We start from the raw sequence: 17,484 nt of genomic DNA on the forward strand, positions 1-17,484 counted from the left end.
TTCACTTCAAAGGTCCAACTTGAGCTCATAAAGGCTTGAAGCTGGAAATTTAATGGAACAGACAGTTTGTAAATTTAATTAAACTGGATTTGGGTGGGTTAATGTTCAAATTAAAATAACAACAAAGGCAGTAACTCACACAAATAAAAAAAAAAAAACCCTGTATTAAAAAGAATTTTCTTTAATGACAATATTGTCTTAAATGAATGTGTCACAAAAAATCCTAAATAAAATAAAATTTAAAAAAATAATAATAATTAAAAAATAAATAATAATAATAATATAAAAATGATAGAATATAACTATTCTTTCACAACAGGTCACTACTACAAAATTATTGGCACCCCTTATTTGAATCATTGTAATAACAATCTCTATATAGAATAAACGTTAACAAATCCATCCCCATTTTCATTTTTCACCAGTTCCAAGATTAAAGATCATCTGTTAGTACTTTTTCTCTTTTTTTCTAATAAACTTAATAATATTTTCTGTATTTTGTCACATGCTAAATAATGTTAAAAATAATCTATAAATTAAATCATAAATAAATATATCAATGATGACAATAACAGCTCAGTAAACAAACAAGAATCAATTTTTAACAAATATTCTAGTTTCTCTTATTCTCTTAAATGTGTATGTATTAAAATAGCAAAATAAAAAATAATTAATTCATTAAAAAAGACACAAGCAGCAACAACAAGATAAAATGGGGGCACAGCAAAATAGAATAACATGCCCTCAAGAACGAAAGAAAGACACCATTAACAAAATCACTATGCACTTGGAATTCTCAACATAGCGTCTTTGACTTCTCCAAGCATCATAGCAACACGGTGAAACTCTCTCCTGACAATAGACGCTTATCTAAAGATAGGCTTTCCGCACTATAATGCGCAAACATATATCGAAATCAAGACGGCAATGTCTGCAGTACTCAAAATCAATAATTTACAATGACCATACCATGAACTCTAGGATTTAAATGGAAGACGGCAGTCCACACATGGAAACCTAAGAATATAAGAGAGGGTGAAAGGTTTTGCATGCAAGAGTGCTCCAGGATCCCTTGACACGCGTTTTTTAAGCCTCTAACATTATTAGACGTTACAGGAAGAGACTCGGCGCTTGAATCTTTCCAGGAACCAAAGTCTTCTACTATACAAACATACATTAAAAATAATTTGTGGGGTGCCAATACTTTTGAATCAAGGCTTTTTCAGACAAATTTGAATAATGAATAAAACTACAGTATCCCGATATATATGCACTTACAAAAATACACACACGAGTGTATGAAGGGAAGAAATAAGGAAATGCAGTAAAGGGCATTACCAACAGAGATGATTTAAAGGCTGGCGTTGTGCCAAAAGTGCTTTCTGCCTCTCTTCTCTCTCTCTCTCTTTTTCTTGCTCTGTGAGATATGATATCTGTTTGGCCACATTCCAACTGTAGCACTACCCACTCCTCCTCTTCATCGACTGCCATCTCTCTATCTGAGAGAGTCTTTAAGGACCAGGCTGAATTCCCTTAAAGTGTGACATGACAGAGTTGGTCCGCTTTCCTGCACTTTCCCTGGCAACGATGTAGAAAAGCATCTGCTTTCCCCATTAACAAGCTGAAATTTTATGAATTGAGGACACGAGATAGGCAGTAATAGAAATTAGAATTGAAATTAATTATGGGATGTAATAAAAAAAAACTTGGCCATATTGATTTATATGCTGAAAATGAAATACAGGCTGATGACACAAGCAATAAACCATGCTGTAGTGATATATGTAATGTATGAGCATTTATATAGCACAGCATTAAAAAAAAGTGTAACGTTTCAGCAGCTCAGGAAAATTTGTAGTTTTTAGAGTCCAGTGTAAAGAGTCTACAGGCTCTTGTCTTTTCCTCCAGGATTTTGTAATTGTGCGATTACAGACAGTACCACAAAATCAAGCAGTAGTCAAAGACAATTTTTCAAAATGACCTAAAATTTTCCAAGGATTTGGGCCAAGATCTTTACAAATCCTATCAAAGAAGAATCCTATGCTCGCAATTTTGCCAATTTGAGTAGTCTTTGAGCAGATTTGCATTGCAAATTTTGTAACATCAAGTATTTTTGACCACAGAAATCCTAAAAAGTTCAGCATAACCATAGAGCGACTGTCAAGATGCCAAAACAAATAATTAAAAACAATTTGTAGAACATTAAGACTTATAAAATTACAGACCATTGTGTCAATTGACTATCATCAACTATATGTCAATAGGTTAACAATTAAATTTTGCTTAGCAAATGATTTATACCATAAACCAGAAAACCCATAATCCAGCAAAAACATTTCCTCATGCTGGGTCATTAGGTTGGGGTTGGAGGGTGTGAGGTATGGGTACTTTGTCTGGGGGTCAGTTAGAAAAAGTGGAAAGAAAATGGAAAGAAAACACAACTTTTCTAAAAAGATTATCTAAATGCTAATTCTAGTGCTTGGTGAAGAGGTGGTCTTTGTTGGATCCTGCAGTTTGGACATTCAGGAAAAGTTCATTCCACAACATGGGTGTCAGGACAAAGAAGAGTCAGGACAATGTTTTAAATCTGAGATGGACAGCTACGGGAAACCAGGGGAGGGAGAAAACAAATGGGGTGGTGTGGTAGAACTTGCAGATCTGAAGTCTGACAGATACAGGTTGTAGTAATCCAGTCTCGAGAAGACAATGGGCTGAACAAGCACCTGAGTGGCCCCTGTGGCTACAAATGACCAGATCCTCATGGTGGTATCTCAGGGAAACCTTTTGACCTGGTCAGGTTAGCCCTGTGAGGTAAGAAGGATTCTTTTGTCTAGAACTACCCCAAGGTTGAAGGTTGCTGTAGTTCCAGATGGTGTAATCTGAGCCTTGTTTATGAATATGAACATGCCCCACAACCCTACATGCCCTGCCTCTGCCGTAAGTCACTGATTCATGTTCTTCATTTGCATATTAGATGATGATAGGCTCTGATATTTGATGATGTAATAACACATCCCCAAATCTTGTTCAGACCTTCTTTTTGTTACTTAAAAGTTTCTAAAAAGTCTAAATCCATTCACCAAAACAGCTCAAAAACAATATTAAGAATATATTGAATCTAAGTCTTGCATCTAGATCTGTCTAGATAAAAAGGAAGGCAGAGTGCATATGACACACAGCAATACAAGGCGAGATCCTAACCTCAGAGCGAACCCACGACTTTGTCTTACATCTTACAGTTCAAGTCCTTCTAATCTGTCTTCGGTTTGCATTCGATTTTCAATCGCATTTCGGCTCTGTCCTTTATCTGAATAGCCATCTGCTGCTCTGCCACCACTATCAACCTGCCATTGTCATCTGTGCTAAAGTGCAGACCTGTGGCAGGGTGTGATAGCGGATTTAAATGTTTACCACCTGTGACCCGAAGGCCTTACTGTTCTGACAGAAAAGGAGACAGCCTCAGATAGATGATTTCTGCTGATTTAAGATGTAAGATAACTTTCGTTGGATGTGTAGCTAGGTTTTTTGAGAATGTCTCTGCAGTGAAAGGAATGTCACAACATTAGCTATTACTAAAGATTGCTTTGTTTGATTAAGAACTAATTGAGTCAAATGATTTCAGCAGGTCTTTCACAGGGTCATTGTTGAGCTATAACAAAACTTAATATCCTAACATCCACTGTGAATGCATGTACTACAAACAAATCTGTCTCTTAGATTTAAAATAACTTCTACTGATTTGGTGGCTCAAACCATAAATAATGTTATCCTTTGGCTGCTTCCTGTTCAGGGTCACTACAGCAGATTCGCATATTTTCTGATGCAACCTTCCCATTTTATTCAGGCTTGGAATCCTGAGAGTTAACCCCTCAGTGAACTGAGGAATGAACCTGGGAATTGAACCCATGCCATGGTGGTCAGAGATCAGGATCTTGCACATGGACCACCAGGGATTTTCCAACCATAAATATTTGCTGCAAAACCTACTTTTCCTGACTAGCCCTAAGATTTTGGGTTCATTCAACTAAATTTTCTGGTGGATATGGTCATCTTATGCCAGACAGTTCTATTGGGTGGACCTTAAATTAGTTATGGTTATGGTTGTTGAAATTAAGAAGAAAAAATACAACTAAAACATGGTCTGGTCTTATTATTAGACAAAACCATTTTGCTAAAACTACTAGAACATCATTTGCAGTGCAATGTGAAATGGTCTGAAGCATAAATGACATCTACAATAATGTTTCCTGTAGCTGCTGATAACAGTGGAGAAATTGCAGAAACGTTACACCACATAGAACAGTTTTCAAGGACATTCGAAGGCAAGGTTCTTGGAGTGTCAGGAAATTTTGACTAAAAACTCATCCAAACATCTAAAAGCCTCGTATTATGTTTGCGAGTTTAATGACAACATAAGCAGAACAAACAGTAAGCTTTTATCACGTCTACATCTAGACGATCATTATACAGTATTAGAATCACGTTATTGATATGTTATTTATACTGGGACGTCTATTAGGATCATCTTGACTTCTGGGATGCCTGTTAGGATCATGGAATACAGTGTGAAGAGTAATAATCAAGCTTTAAACTTGAGAGTTAAACTGGAAAGTTCCTCATGCATTTTTTGAATTCATTTGTTCCTTTATGGCTTGCAAGTTCTCCATCTTCTCATGCACCAGGTCCTAAATCATGATGATTCTGGTTTAGCGTTGTCTTATTTGTCCTGAGATTATTGTCCTAGATGCATTGTTGGACATCAAGGTGATCTTTTGCAAATTTAGGACATGAGCCAATGTTTTGTGGAGAACAGTGCCATGGTGTATATAAGCACCAGTTTTATTTATAGTAGACACATTTACCAGGATGTTAGCTATAAAAAGTTAGTTCTTTTTTTTAGCAGGATGTTCATTCCTGGGCAAAGTGTAAGAGTTGTCTCTATTTGAACAATTACCAATCTTCTATCCTTCTTAAAAGGGAGTGATGAATGGCCAGGTCTTCAGTTTTTTCTTGTGAACAGAGAACAGGCTCTGTCGGCTACCATATATATCCCAGATGTATCACGGTTTACTACAATATACCCTGTAAAGCACTACGTAAGGCAACAGTAAATGAGACACCCAGCTGAATTTAGACAGGTTACTAGTGAGTGCTCTGGAAACACAATGCACTGATTAGGTATAAAGTAAATATAACATGTTAAAAATGATCTGGAAATCACAAAAAATATATTATATAATATAATTATTTATCCAGGGAAAGTTCATTGTATTCAGACTCGGTTTACATAGGGGCTTAATTTCAATTTGGGGAACCATTAAAATTGCTAATTATCCAGATCAGGCTTGTGAGTTTGCTCTATTTGTTTTGGTTTGGTTTGGTTTGGTTTTCCAAGATTGTAGGTTTTTCCGACCATTCCAGACAAACACTGCCCTTTAAAACTAACCATAATTAGGGGATAGAAAATAGGGACTGACAAAGAATGGTTGCATATATTCCCCATATTTAGTTATATGTATATTTATTTATCTTCAGTACAGTATTACACAAGAAAGACAATGTACCCTGATGTGCATGCATGTGGTTTGTTGTTTGTTTTATAGCACTAATCTTAGTGACAGTAGCTTGTATAACAGGTTTTCTTCCCCTCTGGCTCTGTGTGTGAAATGTGAGTGTGAGTAACAGAGAGAGAGAGAGAGAGAGAGAGAGAGAGAGAGAGAGAGAGAGAGAGAGAGAGAGAGAGAGAGTAAGTGTCTATGGCTGTCTCTTCAAATTTTCCCAGTTCCTTTGAGTTTTCATTTTTGGAACACATACTCATTAAACTGGTGAATATACTGCAGTCTGCCCGCGGATAGCAGATACGATTTCATTAAAAAACAATCAAGCTGCATTAGCATTGAGCTTTATACGGCCCTGATTACTTTTCATACTGATAATCATCATTGCACTTGTAGTTTTATTTTCTCTAAGGCTGAATTGTTCAATGTACACGTTCCCACATTACGTTGCACATGATATACTACAGAAATACAATATTTTTATGTAAATGATAAAACACAGTTATTAGTGTCAAGGTGGGATAAAGATGGCTACCAGATGTTTATCATTTGTAATAGTTTCTTAACAGTCACTCCCTCATCTCTCTTGGTGCATAAAAAAAGCTCTGATTCTGGAAATGCCCTTTATTTATTTAGTTTTTAGTATTTAGTTTTATTTTTAATTTTAATTTTTATTTTTTTGCCAAAAGATGGAATTTGTGTTGTCTCCATCTTCAGCATTGAATTTCTTTGTCATGTCACACTGCACAGTGGTGTTTAACAGATAATATCAAATTAGACACTTTGCATTTTATAAAATGTGTAGTTTTCCATACGTTTATTTGTTTTAACCAACCCACAAAAGGCAATATATTTATAAAAAAAAGTTCCACCAAAAACTTTTTTTTTTTATTTCACACAAATGTTTCTATCATCAAAGTAAATGATGAACCCATTTCTGCTTTCTGAGATACCCCAGGTGCTTGTTCTTAAGCATCTAAAATTTGAAGGCGTTATCCTCACCCACTCAAATTTTGTGTAAGGTTATCCAACAGAGGGAAAAACACAAGTCTCACACTAAAAGCTAACATAGCTAACATTTATATAGTGATAAAATAGTTCATTTGTTTATACTGATTGAAAATGTCCCATGAGTTGATTTCATTTTCATGGAAGGGACTAAATTTTAAATAAATCTCTGCCATTCATGTCCCTGAGAACAAATTAATTGTTTATATATAGTAAAACTGATAACATATTCCAGCCCTACAGTCTGAGCTGCTGTTATACAAAATGAATTGACACCATCTGACCAATCAGAATTCAAAAGCGCCATGTACAGCAAGGTACTACAAAAAAGCTCTTCATAAGCCATACCTGAAAACAATCCAGGTTCTTATTCGATCAACGAGTGAGTCACACTTTAATCTTTGCTTATGGGTGGCGTATTACTGCCTACAACATTTGTATTTTAGAGCACTGTGATTATCTTTGGCATTCTTTCATATGCCACCCTACAATGCCTACTGTCCTGGCACACACACACAAAACCACAGAATGCCTAATGCCCAGAAAGTGCATGAGCAACCATGTGTGAAGGTTGGACGAGGCAGTGATTAGCACAGCACACACAAACACAAACACAGATGGGGAATGTGGTGCAGACCGTGTAAGAGAGAACAGAAATACTCCGTCTAATAATGTTATCATTAGATGTAATGGCCAGGAGATTGTGTTATTACTCATATCAGATGAGTGAGTCAGTCCGATCGAGAATGTGACAGAAGACCAGAACAGACGGGGCTCGCACTCTACTATCAGGTCATGTAGGTTTAATGTTGACGTTATCCGAGTTCAGTTCTCCTGCAGTACTCTCAGCTATAAATAACACAGAAAATCGAATACATATGATCTGATGCATTTCCAGATTAGATTAAGCAGCTGAAGTTTAAAATAAGCATCTGAAATTTAATGCAAGCATCAGAAGCAAGAAAGAGATGCGAATCTGAAGGTTAGAGTGAGATTCAAAAGGTTAGTGTGAGAATTTTAAGGTTACAAAGAGAATTAGAGGAATAGAGATGAGAATCAGAAAATCAGAATTTTACAGTGAGAATCAGAAGGTTACAAAAAGAAGTGGAAGGTTACAGTGAGAATCAGAAGGTTACAGGGAGAATTGGAAGGGTACAGTGAGAATCATTTGGTTACTGAGAGACTCAGTTGGTTACAGCAAGAATTGGAATGTTACAATGAGAATCATTTGGCTACTGTGAGAATCACTCAGTTACAGAGAGAATTGGAAGGTTACAGTAAGAATCATTTCGTTACTGTGAGAATCATTTGGTTACAGAGAGCATTGGAAGGTTACAATGAGAATCAGTCGGTTACTGAGAGAATTAGAATGTTACAGAGAGAATTAAAAGGTTACAGTAAGAATCATTTCATTACTGTGAGAGACAGTCGGTTACAGCAAGAATCAGTCGGTTACACCAAGAATCAGTCAGTTAAAGAGAGAATTGGAAGGTTACAGTGAGAATCATTTGGTTACAGCGAGAATCCATTGGTTACAGAGATAATTGGAAGGTTACAGTGAGAATCATTTGGTTACTGAGAGAATTAGAAGGTTACTGAGAGAATCTGTTGGTTACAGAGAGAACCAGAAGGTTACAAGGAGAATCTGTTGGTTACAGTGAGAATCATTTGGTTACTGTAAGGATCAGACAGTTACAGAGAGAACTAGAAGGTTATAGTGAGAATCATTTGGTTACTGAGAGAATCTGTTGGTTACAGAGAGAATCGGAAGTTTACAGTGAGAATCATTTGGTTACACCAAGGATCAGTCAGTTACAGAGAGAATCAGAAGGTTACAATGAGAATCATTTGGTTACCGTGAGAATCTGTTGGTTTTAGCAAGCATTGGAAGGTTACAGGGAGAATCAGAAGGTTACAGGGAGAATTGGAAGGTTACAGCAAGAATTGGAAAGTTACAGGGAGAATCAGAAGGTTACAGGGAGAATCAAAAAGTTACAGGGAGAATCAGAAGGTTACGGAGAGAATTGGAAGGTTACAGCGAGAATCAGAAGGTTACAGCAAGAATCAAAAGGTTACAGGGAGAATTGGAAGGTTACAGTGAGAATCAGAAGGTTACAGCAAGAATCAGATGATTACAGGGAGAATTGGAAGGTTACAGCAAGAATCAGAAGGTTACAGCAAGAATCAAAAGGTTACAGGGAGAATTGGAAGGTTACAGCGAGAATCAGAAGGTTACAGGGAGAATCAAAAAGTTACAGGGAGAATCAGAAGGTTACGGAGAGAATTGGAAGGTTACAGCGAGAATCAGAAGGTTACAGCAAGAATCAAAAGGTTACAGGGAGAATTGGAAGGTTACAGTGAGAATCAGAAGGTTACAGGGAGAATCAAAAGGTCACAGCGAGAATCAGAAGGTTATGGAGAGAATTGGAAGGTTACAGCGAGAATCAGAAGGTTAGAGAGAGAATTGGAAGGTTACAATGAGAATCATTTGGTTACTGAAAGAATTGGAAAGTTATGGTGAGAATCAGACGGTACAGAGAGAACTGGAAGGTTAAAGTGAGAATTAGAAGGTTACCATGAGAATCCATCGGTTACAGCAAGAATTGGAAGGTCACAGCAAGAATCAGATGATTACAGGGAGAATTGGAAGGTTACAGCGAGAATGAGGTGGTTACAATGACAATCATTTGGTTACTGAAAGAATTGGAAAGTTACAGCGAGAATCAGAAGGTTGCAGAGAGAACTGGAAGGTTAAAGTGAGAATCATTTGGTTACCATGAGAATCCATCGGTTACAGTGATAATCAAAAGGTTACAGGGAGAATTGGAAGGTTACAGTGAGAATCAGTCAGTTACAGAGAGAATCGGAAAGGTTACAATGAGAATCATTTGGTTACCATAAGAATCAGTCGGCTACAGTGAGAATTATTTGGTTACAGCAAGAAATAGGAAGTTACAGAGGGAATTTGGAAGGTTACAGTGGGAATAAGTCAGTTACTGCGAGAATCACTCAGTTGCAGTGAGAACTGGAAAAGTTCCAACGGATATCAGAAGGACAGAGACAAGAATCAAAAGGTTACAGTGAAAATCACAAGATGAGAATGTAAATCTGAAGGTTAAGTATTTATACCAATATGAAAGTTAGCAGGAGCCAGAAGGTTAGCTGCTCAAGATTATTTGAAGTTTTAAAACCAACCCCTGACAGTTAAACCAAGCATCAGCAGAAATTTCAAACGAGGATATGAAGGTTAGATCGATCATCTGAAGGTTGGGTATTTGAATAAATTTGAAGTTTAGAGTCAGCATTTCGAAGTATATAAAGGTTAGTTGTACCTAATGATCGGGAGGTTAGAGCTGGCTTCTGAAGGTTAGGCACTCTCCAGATGTTTTAGATCTTGAAAAAACCAGGAATAATTGTGTGCAATCTGTTTTGTTACCTGAGGGATGATCTCTGTGTGCAGGATCGCATACGTGCTGAAAGCCTTTTGCGTTGCCTTTTTCCAGAAAACGGTCAGTGGGGAAACAGATACTTGATTACATCTCACATCCTCAGAGAACTTGAGGTATGGGGTTTATTTATATCCGATGCTGGTTTGTCCAATGCATGCCATCTGTTTCTGTGTGTGTGTGTGTGGAGTGCTGATGGAAAGCCAGGCCCATTGTCTTGTCTGGTGAGATGCCAGTTTGATATTGCCCATCTGCTCCCGTTATCCGAAGAGAGAGTATGAGAGTTCTGCTTTGGGGAAAAGAATGACAATTCAGACAAACATGTGGACGAGATTTTCTCATTTAGTTTTGTTCACGTGAATGAATATGGTATAGCGAAGGCGGAAGGTGTTCGAGTATGTGTGTGTGTGTGTGTGTAGCATACCTCAATGCTTGCTCAATTGCTTACCCTAATGCATCACACACACACACACACACACATTTCTAAGGATTTAGCTGACTGAAGCACGCACTCGCACAAATCCACTCTCTTCTCATTCACACACATGAACATTACTGGTGTGTAATAAGGCACAATGCATTCATCAGCATGGAACACGAGGTTGCCTTTTGACATCTAGGCTTAATCTCTCTTAATTGAAGGCAAGATCCCCATCTGTAGCACTGCAGGAAATGATTTAAGGTGCAATATTTGATTTTTTTTTTTTTTATCCGTGTATGTGCATCTTCATTTATTACAACGATTTGGTTGAGTGGTGGCCTGCTGACCTGAGTGTATGTGTGTGTGAGAGAGAGTCAATTAGCATTAATTGCCTGCTGTTCAGCCTTCTGTGGCACACGTCCTTGTTTTGTTCACAAAACGTTTGTTTTTTTTTTTGGACAAATCACTAAAGTGAATGAGTCAGTATCAGTCATTCGTTTAGTTTAAGACACAGTTGAGAGGATATGAAGCCAGATATGAATAACGATTAAGCATACTGTAGACTAACAGTGTGGCCAAACATGATTCAGTGAATCATTTGGGTACAGCCGTTATTGTTTCTCCCGTTCATCAAGCTGCTGTCACAGTCAGTTATTGAGATCAGTTTATGGTCATGACAAAGATTTTTTCCTTTTGAATTCAGTGAGTCAGTGTTTGAGTCAGTGAATCTTTAAATCATGGAAAGATTTAGTCCTCTTGCATTTAGCGAGTCAGTGTTTGAATCAGTTATTGGACATGACCGAGATTTGCTTCTCTTACGTGTAGTTAGTCAGTGTTTGAGTCATTTACTCGGTCATGACCAGTAACAGACTCAAACACTGACTAACAGTGTTTGAGTCAGTGAATCTTTCCATAATGGCCAAGATTTGTTCCTCTTGCATTCATTGAGTCAGTGTTCAAGTCATTTTTTTGGGTCATGATTGAGATTCGATCCTCTTGCATTTAGTGAGTTAATTATCAGTCATGACCGAGATTTGCTTCTCTTGCACTTAGTGAATCAATGTTTCAGTCAGTGGATTTTTTTTAGTCATGATGGAGATTTGCTCCTATTGCATAAAGTAAGTCAGTATTTTAGTCAGTTATTTATTATGACAAAGATTTGCTCTGTTCCAATGAGTGAGTCAGTGCTTGAGTCAGTGAATCTTTCAGTCATAATGGAGATTTGCTCCTCCTGCATGAAGGGAGTCTGTATTTGAGTCAGTTATTGATCATGACTGAGATTTGCTCTCTTGCACTTAGTGAGTCAGTACAGCTTTCAGTCATGATGGAGATTTGCTCCTTTTGCATTTAGTGAGTCAATGTTTGAGTCACAGAAACTTTCAGTCATGATTGAGATTTGTTCTTTTTGAATTTAATGAGTCAGTCTTTGATTATTGATCATAATTGATATTTGTTCTTCTTGCATTAAGTGAGTCAGTGTCTGAATCATAAATGATATTTACAGCATTTGACAGACGCCCTTATTCAGAGCGACTTACATTTTATCTCGATTTTTCATGCAACTGAGAAATTGAGGGTTAAGGGCCTTGCTCAAGGGGCCCAGCAGTGGCAGTTTGGTGGGCCTGGGATTTGAACTCAAAACCTTCCTATCAGTAGTCCTACACATCAACTTGCGTGAAGTGAGTCAGAGTCTGGGTCAGTTTTCGGTCAGGATTCTTCTTGCATTTAATAATAAACTGAAGTTCAAAAATGACAAAGAAATATATCAGAAACGATGACACTGATGCACTAGCAAGAGGTTAGCTAGCTAACTAGAACAACTTAACAACTTGTTAATAATAGTTTCAATAAGTTTGGAATTGCAGTTTTAAGCTAGATAAATGAAAATCAACATAAATGTAATGACAATTACTTCTTTCAACCTTCACAGAAGTAAAAAAAAAAATACTCCACATACCCCTCTCGAACCCTTTTAATCTTTCCTTCTCATAATCGTAGATGAGACATGCATTTTAACACTGACACATTTATTTATTTGTTTTTTTTTTTTTACATTTTGGCAAAACTTCAGTGGATGGCTTTTTAAACTCGTAGCAAATATTTATAACAATACATAAAGTTTTGTTGATCTGCTTTTATTATTACAGTCTTTTGTCCACGTCCGTCAAATTGCATTCATTCTTTTAAAAGAAATCAGCTTCTCCTTCTTCAGTGTTTTACGAGCATGAAGGAGAGTGAACAGAGGGACAGTTTTAATTAGGTAATTGTTTCTGCTTTATGGTCAGAGTGTTAAGTCTCAGGCTTGACAGTCCCATTCGACCAAATTAATTACCCTGCCTTTCAGATTAATCACACAGTTGCACTCCTGTCCAAATTCAGACACATTGCCTTTATAACTTCCAAATTGCAAAAAGAAACAATAACATTAGCATCATTACCTAAGCTAGCCAGGGAGTCAAACACAGCTCTTTGATTTGCTTAAGTTGCTTAGCAGTTAGCTTGGCTACTTTTTTTTTTTTTTTTTTTTACTTTAGTAGCTAGGCTGATCAGACAAACAAATTAATATTGTATTGAATAATATTAAGCTAACCAGGCTGGCGCAAGCTAGGCTAGTTAAAACCAGTAGTCTATCTGTGTGTTTTGGAGGATATAACAACACTACTCATGCTAATTAGCTCTTCCAATGAACGCACATGAACGATGAAAAAGCCAGGCTCGCATCCACGTGCGATTCCTTGTGACACCATGCTTCGCTTCCCGCTAACGCCAATCTTCATTTGTTTTGAATCCCTGCTAATGCGTCATTGGCCTCAAGCACCATGACGAATCAGGCCCAGCCAATTACCCAGCATGCCCTGTCAGACTACCCTAGTGCAAGGAATGTCAGATAGAGAATGGAGCAGGATTTGAGGTGACATTGTGAATCGCACAATGACCTAGTTAGATACTCGCTCTCTTTCTTCTTCTCCCTCTCTCCCGCTTTTGTACTCCATCTATCCGCTCCTGCCTTTTTTTTTTTTTCTTTCCCTCTCAGGCGGTGGTTAGTATTCATATAGACAAGGGGGAAGGTGTTGCTGAAAACCTGCTGACAGGTTTGGATTAAAAAAATAATAATAATAAAAAAAAGACCAATCCGCTGGATCTGTGGATGTTTCTAAATAGTGGAAAAGACGAAGTCTGAAGTATTTCCTCAACAATATTCAAATTCTACTGGTCATCTCTACGATATATGTTAAAGTTAATACCAAAAAAAAAAGAATAATAATAATATTACAGATAGAATCAATTGTATGTGCAATAAAGGAGAACAAACTGATCTATATGTGGTTGTGTTTGGGGGGAAAAAAAAAACATTAAAGTTTTAATTAAACATAGTATCAGGAATTTGCAGATACTACAAATGATGATACTGGTATTGTATTAAAAGTCCAGTTCAATGCATTGTTATGTTTTTCAAAAAGGATGTACACAAAAGTCTACATAAAGATTTTTTTTTTCTTGGTACAGGTATTTTCGCTGTCAGTTGTGCAGGTTGAAAAGGTTGCTGCATAAGTGTGTATGCATGTGAATGTGTGTGTGTGCACCCAGGTACTCTCCTCCTTAGAATGCAAGGTGATATAAAAGTACACTGACATTATCCACTGTAAGACTAAGACAGTGTATGTCATCCTGAGTGTGTGTCTGTGTGACTGACTGCCATCTCCTCCTGTAGGTAAAGGTCCTGAAACTCTATATGCTGGCCAGAAGCTGAATGATAACGAATGGCATTCAGTTAAAGTGGTGCGCAGAGGCAAGAATCTGCAGCTATCTGTGGACAATGTGACTACTGAAGGTAATGGATATAATGTAACTTGCTTAGCAGGGTCCTCATTGGAACTAGTTGAGCAAGATTGCTATGTCAGTATGACCAACATTTTGGTGGTTTATCATGTTGTAAATAAATCATTTTAAAGGCAACATCCAATTCACTATTCGCTAAGACCTTCGAACTCTTTCCAGGTCAGATGACCGGTGCCCACACACGCCTCGAGTTCCACAACATTGAGACCGGCATCATGACGGAAAGACAGTTCATCTCTGTTGTCCCGTCTAACTTTGTCGGCCACCTACAGGGACTGACGGTCAATGGTGTGCCCTACCTTGACCAGTGCAAGAACGGCGATATCTCCTACTGTGAGCTCAATGCACGCTTCGGCATGCGCCACATAATCGCCGATCCCGTGACCTTCAGGAGCAAAGGAAGCTACCTGGCGCTGGCTACGCTACAGGCGTACGCCTCCATGCACCTGTTCTTCCAGTTCAAGACCACCAGCTCTGATGGCCTGATCCTCTACAACAGTGGAGATGGAAGTGATTTCATTGTGGTGGAGCTGGTTAAAGGGTGAGTCTCAAACCTTCAGGGCGACTCCGATATAGCTATGGCATTCAAGCGACATTCACATAGGGTATAAATCTGTTGATTTTAAGCTAATTAGCTACTACCTGCTGCCTTTAGTATCTCTTATCTGACAGGTTTATGAATCATCGCACCGCACTTTGGCATTTCGTCCAAGTAATGAGATTCTTTTTCTTTACATCATCGCAGATCTCTGACATTTATTTATTGTCTTCTGTATTTCTTCTGAGTAGTTGATATTTTACAAAGTTTAAATCACTTACGGCGATTTTTTAAAACGTTTAAACATGATATTGACTGTGTTTTTTTTTTACAGCATATGCGGATTTCCAGAATAGAATAGAATAGAAAAGGATTGGCATTAGTTTGTTAATTTATCAAATCAAAACATGAAATTAAAAAGCCAAACACGTTCTAATTCCTTTACATTTCTAAGATTTCATCTTGGGACCTCAGAAATAGAAATAGAAGATATTAGGATGTACTGGATCAAGTGCTATTTTATAAACTGATAGATAATATGAAAGAAAGCCCATTATAGCCAATACAGTATATAGTCAAATGTGATAATCTTTAAAAAAAAGTGTAGACATTGGAAATATTACGGATCTTAACTGCTTTGTCCTCCAAGTGTCCCTAATAAAATGCCCATGGATTGTTTCATTAGCGACAAACCGTCGCCGGTTCTTACCTCCTTATATACACAGATCTGGGCTTGTTTATTATATTTCTCACAGAAATCCATGCACTCATGTCATTCTTGCTCTAAAAGTAAAACTCTAGGCATTAAAACTTTTGTATTCGTGAAACACATGTTAAAACCGTCTTAACACCGTCGAGAAAAGAGCAAGACTTAGACTAATACTCATCCATAAAACAAAAGAGGCTGTTTTTTTTTTCCTCCTGAAGGCTTTACACTGCTGCTGTCGATAAAGTCCTTGTGATATTTGCAGGTTTATTACTTGGAGAAGAAATGGAACCGGCTGGTTAGACAAACAAACTGAAGTAAAATAGATATTCCATTCGCAGAACTAGATCAGAGGATAGATTTTTGAATAATGTCGGAATACAAAAATGCTTGGCCCCCTACAGTGTGTTAGAATTGAGTCATTTCTTTAGATCTTTATTTAATATGTACTGATGTATAGTGCTTATTATACCTTTAAGGTGAATAGAGTAAGTGTAAGAGATAAATTTTCTCTTGTTTGTCGTTTTATATGAGAACAGAACAAAAATCTGCACAAGTGGGAGGAGACCAAATGCTGCCTCACATCTTCTTCTTTTTTTTCTTTTTTTTTGTTTGAACAGAGCATCAACATCCTCATCCAGCCTTGTCATTCTGACATATTTATAGCCCAGTTTTTCACAAAGCAATAAATCATTTGCATGTTTGTCAAAAACCGACAGCTTTGTAAACCATCCCAGATGAAATAATTGCAGAAATTTCCTTTATGCACTAGCTGAACAATCCTTTTGTTTCATCCTTGGGGTCTTTGAGCTATTCATCTGGGATGTATGTTCAGCCTGTTGTACACATAACATATGAATAAAGCAGCAAGATATAGATGGGAAAATGTTACACACCTGCTAAGTTGTAGCTCACATCTATAAGGCTGGAAGATAAGGTTGCCATCTCCATTAAACACAAACACTTATCTTTTAAACCTGAAAACAACCTGGGATAGAAAATGCTGACTTTTTCTTTGCCGCTAAATGAAAAACAGTGCAACAATAGCAATAGACAGTATTAAGAAGAAAATAAACAAACAGACACTTAAAAACATATATGGTCATTTTAATGTAATAATGTAACAACAAAATAGCACTTGATCCAGCACATTGAAATTTTATTTATTTATTTATTACATTTTATTTTATATATAAATCTATATTTTAATTTAATTATTATTATCAGTCACTCATGCACTGAACTTAATGAAGCCACAAGTTAATAAAGCAAGGACATCCTTCTGTTTCTCTTATTTCTGAAATTAATAACACTAGTTTTTTTAATGAAAATGAAACACAGTGATTTCATTCATCTACTAAACTCTTACTTAAGATCTTCAAGCAATTCTTCAGAGACGTATTTGATGCCAGTCCTTTATGAAAACCATGGCTTATTAAGACACAGTTCAAAGAATCAAAACATGGGAAAAGCAAATCATCTGGAAGTAAACACTCGCTTGCATTGCTCTCTCAGGTATATCCACTACGTCTTTGACCTGGGCAATGGACCTTCTCTGATGAAAGGCAACTCAGACAAGCCGCTGAACGACAACCAGTGGCACAACGTGGTGGTTTCCCGCGACACTAACAACATGCACACACTGAAAATCGACTCCCACACCGTCACCCAGCACTCCAATGGAGCCCGCAATCTGGACCTTAAAGGTATCATGTGTCACTAATAACACACACATTATGTAGGGTCACTGCAAAAATGTCTGGGGGTCACTAATAACACACATTGCTGATGGCCTTTCTATGGAAACATAAAAGAGTCGCTGTGTGTCTGTACATTAGTGTTTACAATACTGGATTTATGGGTTTATAGACTTGGAGAAGCGAAACTACCCCTTCGTTCACTTTTACGCACATTCTAATGTCTCTTGTTGTTGTTGTTTATTTACCTGACACAAAGTAATAGACTAG

General features: G+C 37.3%; 1 protein-coding gene across 16 annotated transcripts in view; it reads left to right on the plus strand.

Annotated features, from left to right (window-relative positions):
* Positions 1-17,484, plus strand: part of nrxn2b (neurexin 2b) — a 599,225-nt gene that overhangs the window by 325,656 nt on the left and 256,085 nt on the right. For all 16 annotated transcript variants that reach the window (XM_058384467.1, XM_058384477.1, XM_058384475.1 and 13 more), the window contains 3 exons: positions 14,146-14,265; positions 14,433-14,814; positions 17,033-17,223. In XM_058384467.1, the coding sequence (XP_058240450.1) occupies positions 14,146-14,265; positions 14,433-14,814; positions 17,033-17,223 (693 nt within the window). The remainder of the gene's footprint in view (positions 1-14,145; positions 14,266-14,432; positions 14,815-17,032; positions 17,224-17,484) is intronic.

The sequence above is a fragment of the Hemibagrus wyckioides genome, linkage group LG29, assembly GCF_019097595.1.
Source record: "Hemibagrus wyckioides isolate EC202008001 linkage group LG29, SWU_Hwy_1.0, whole genome shotgun sequence".
NCBI classification, from domain to species: domain Eukaryota; kingdom Metazoa; phylum Chordata; class Actinopteri; order Siluriformes; family Bagridae; genus Hemibagrus; species Hemibagrus wyckioides.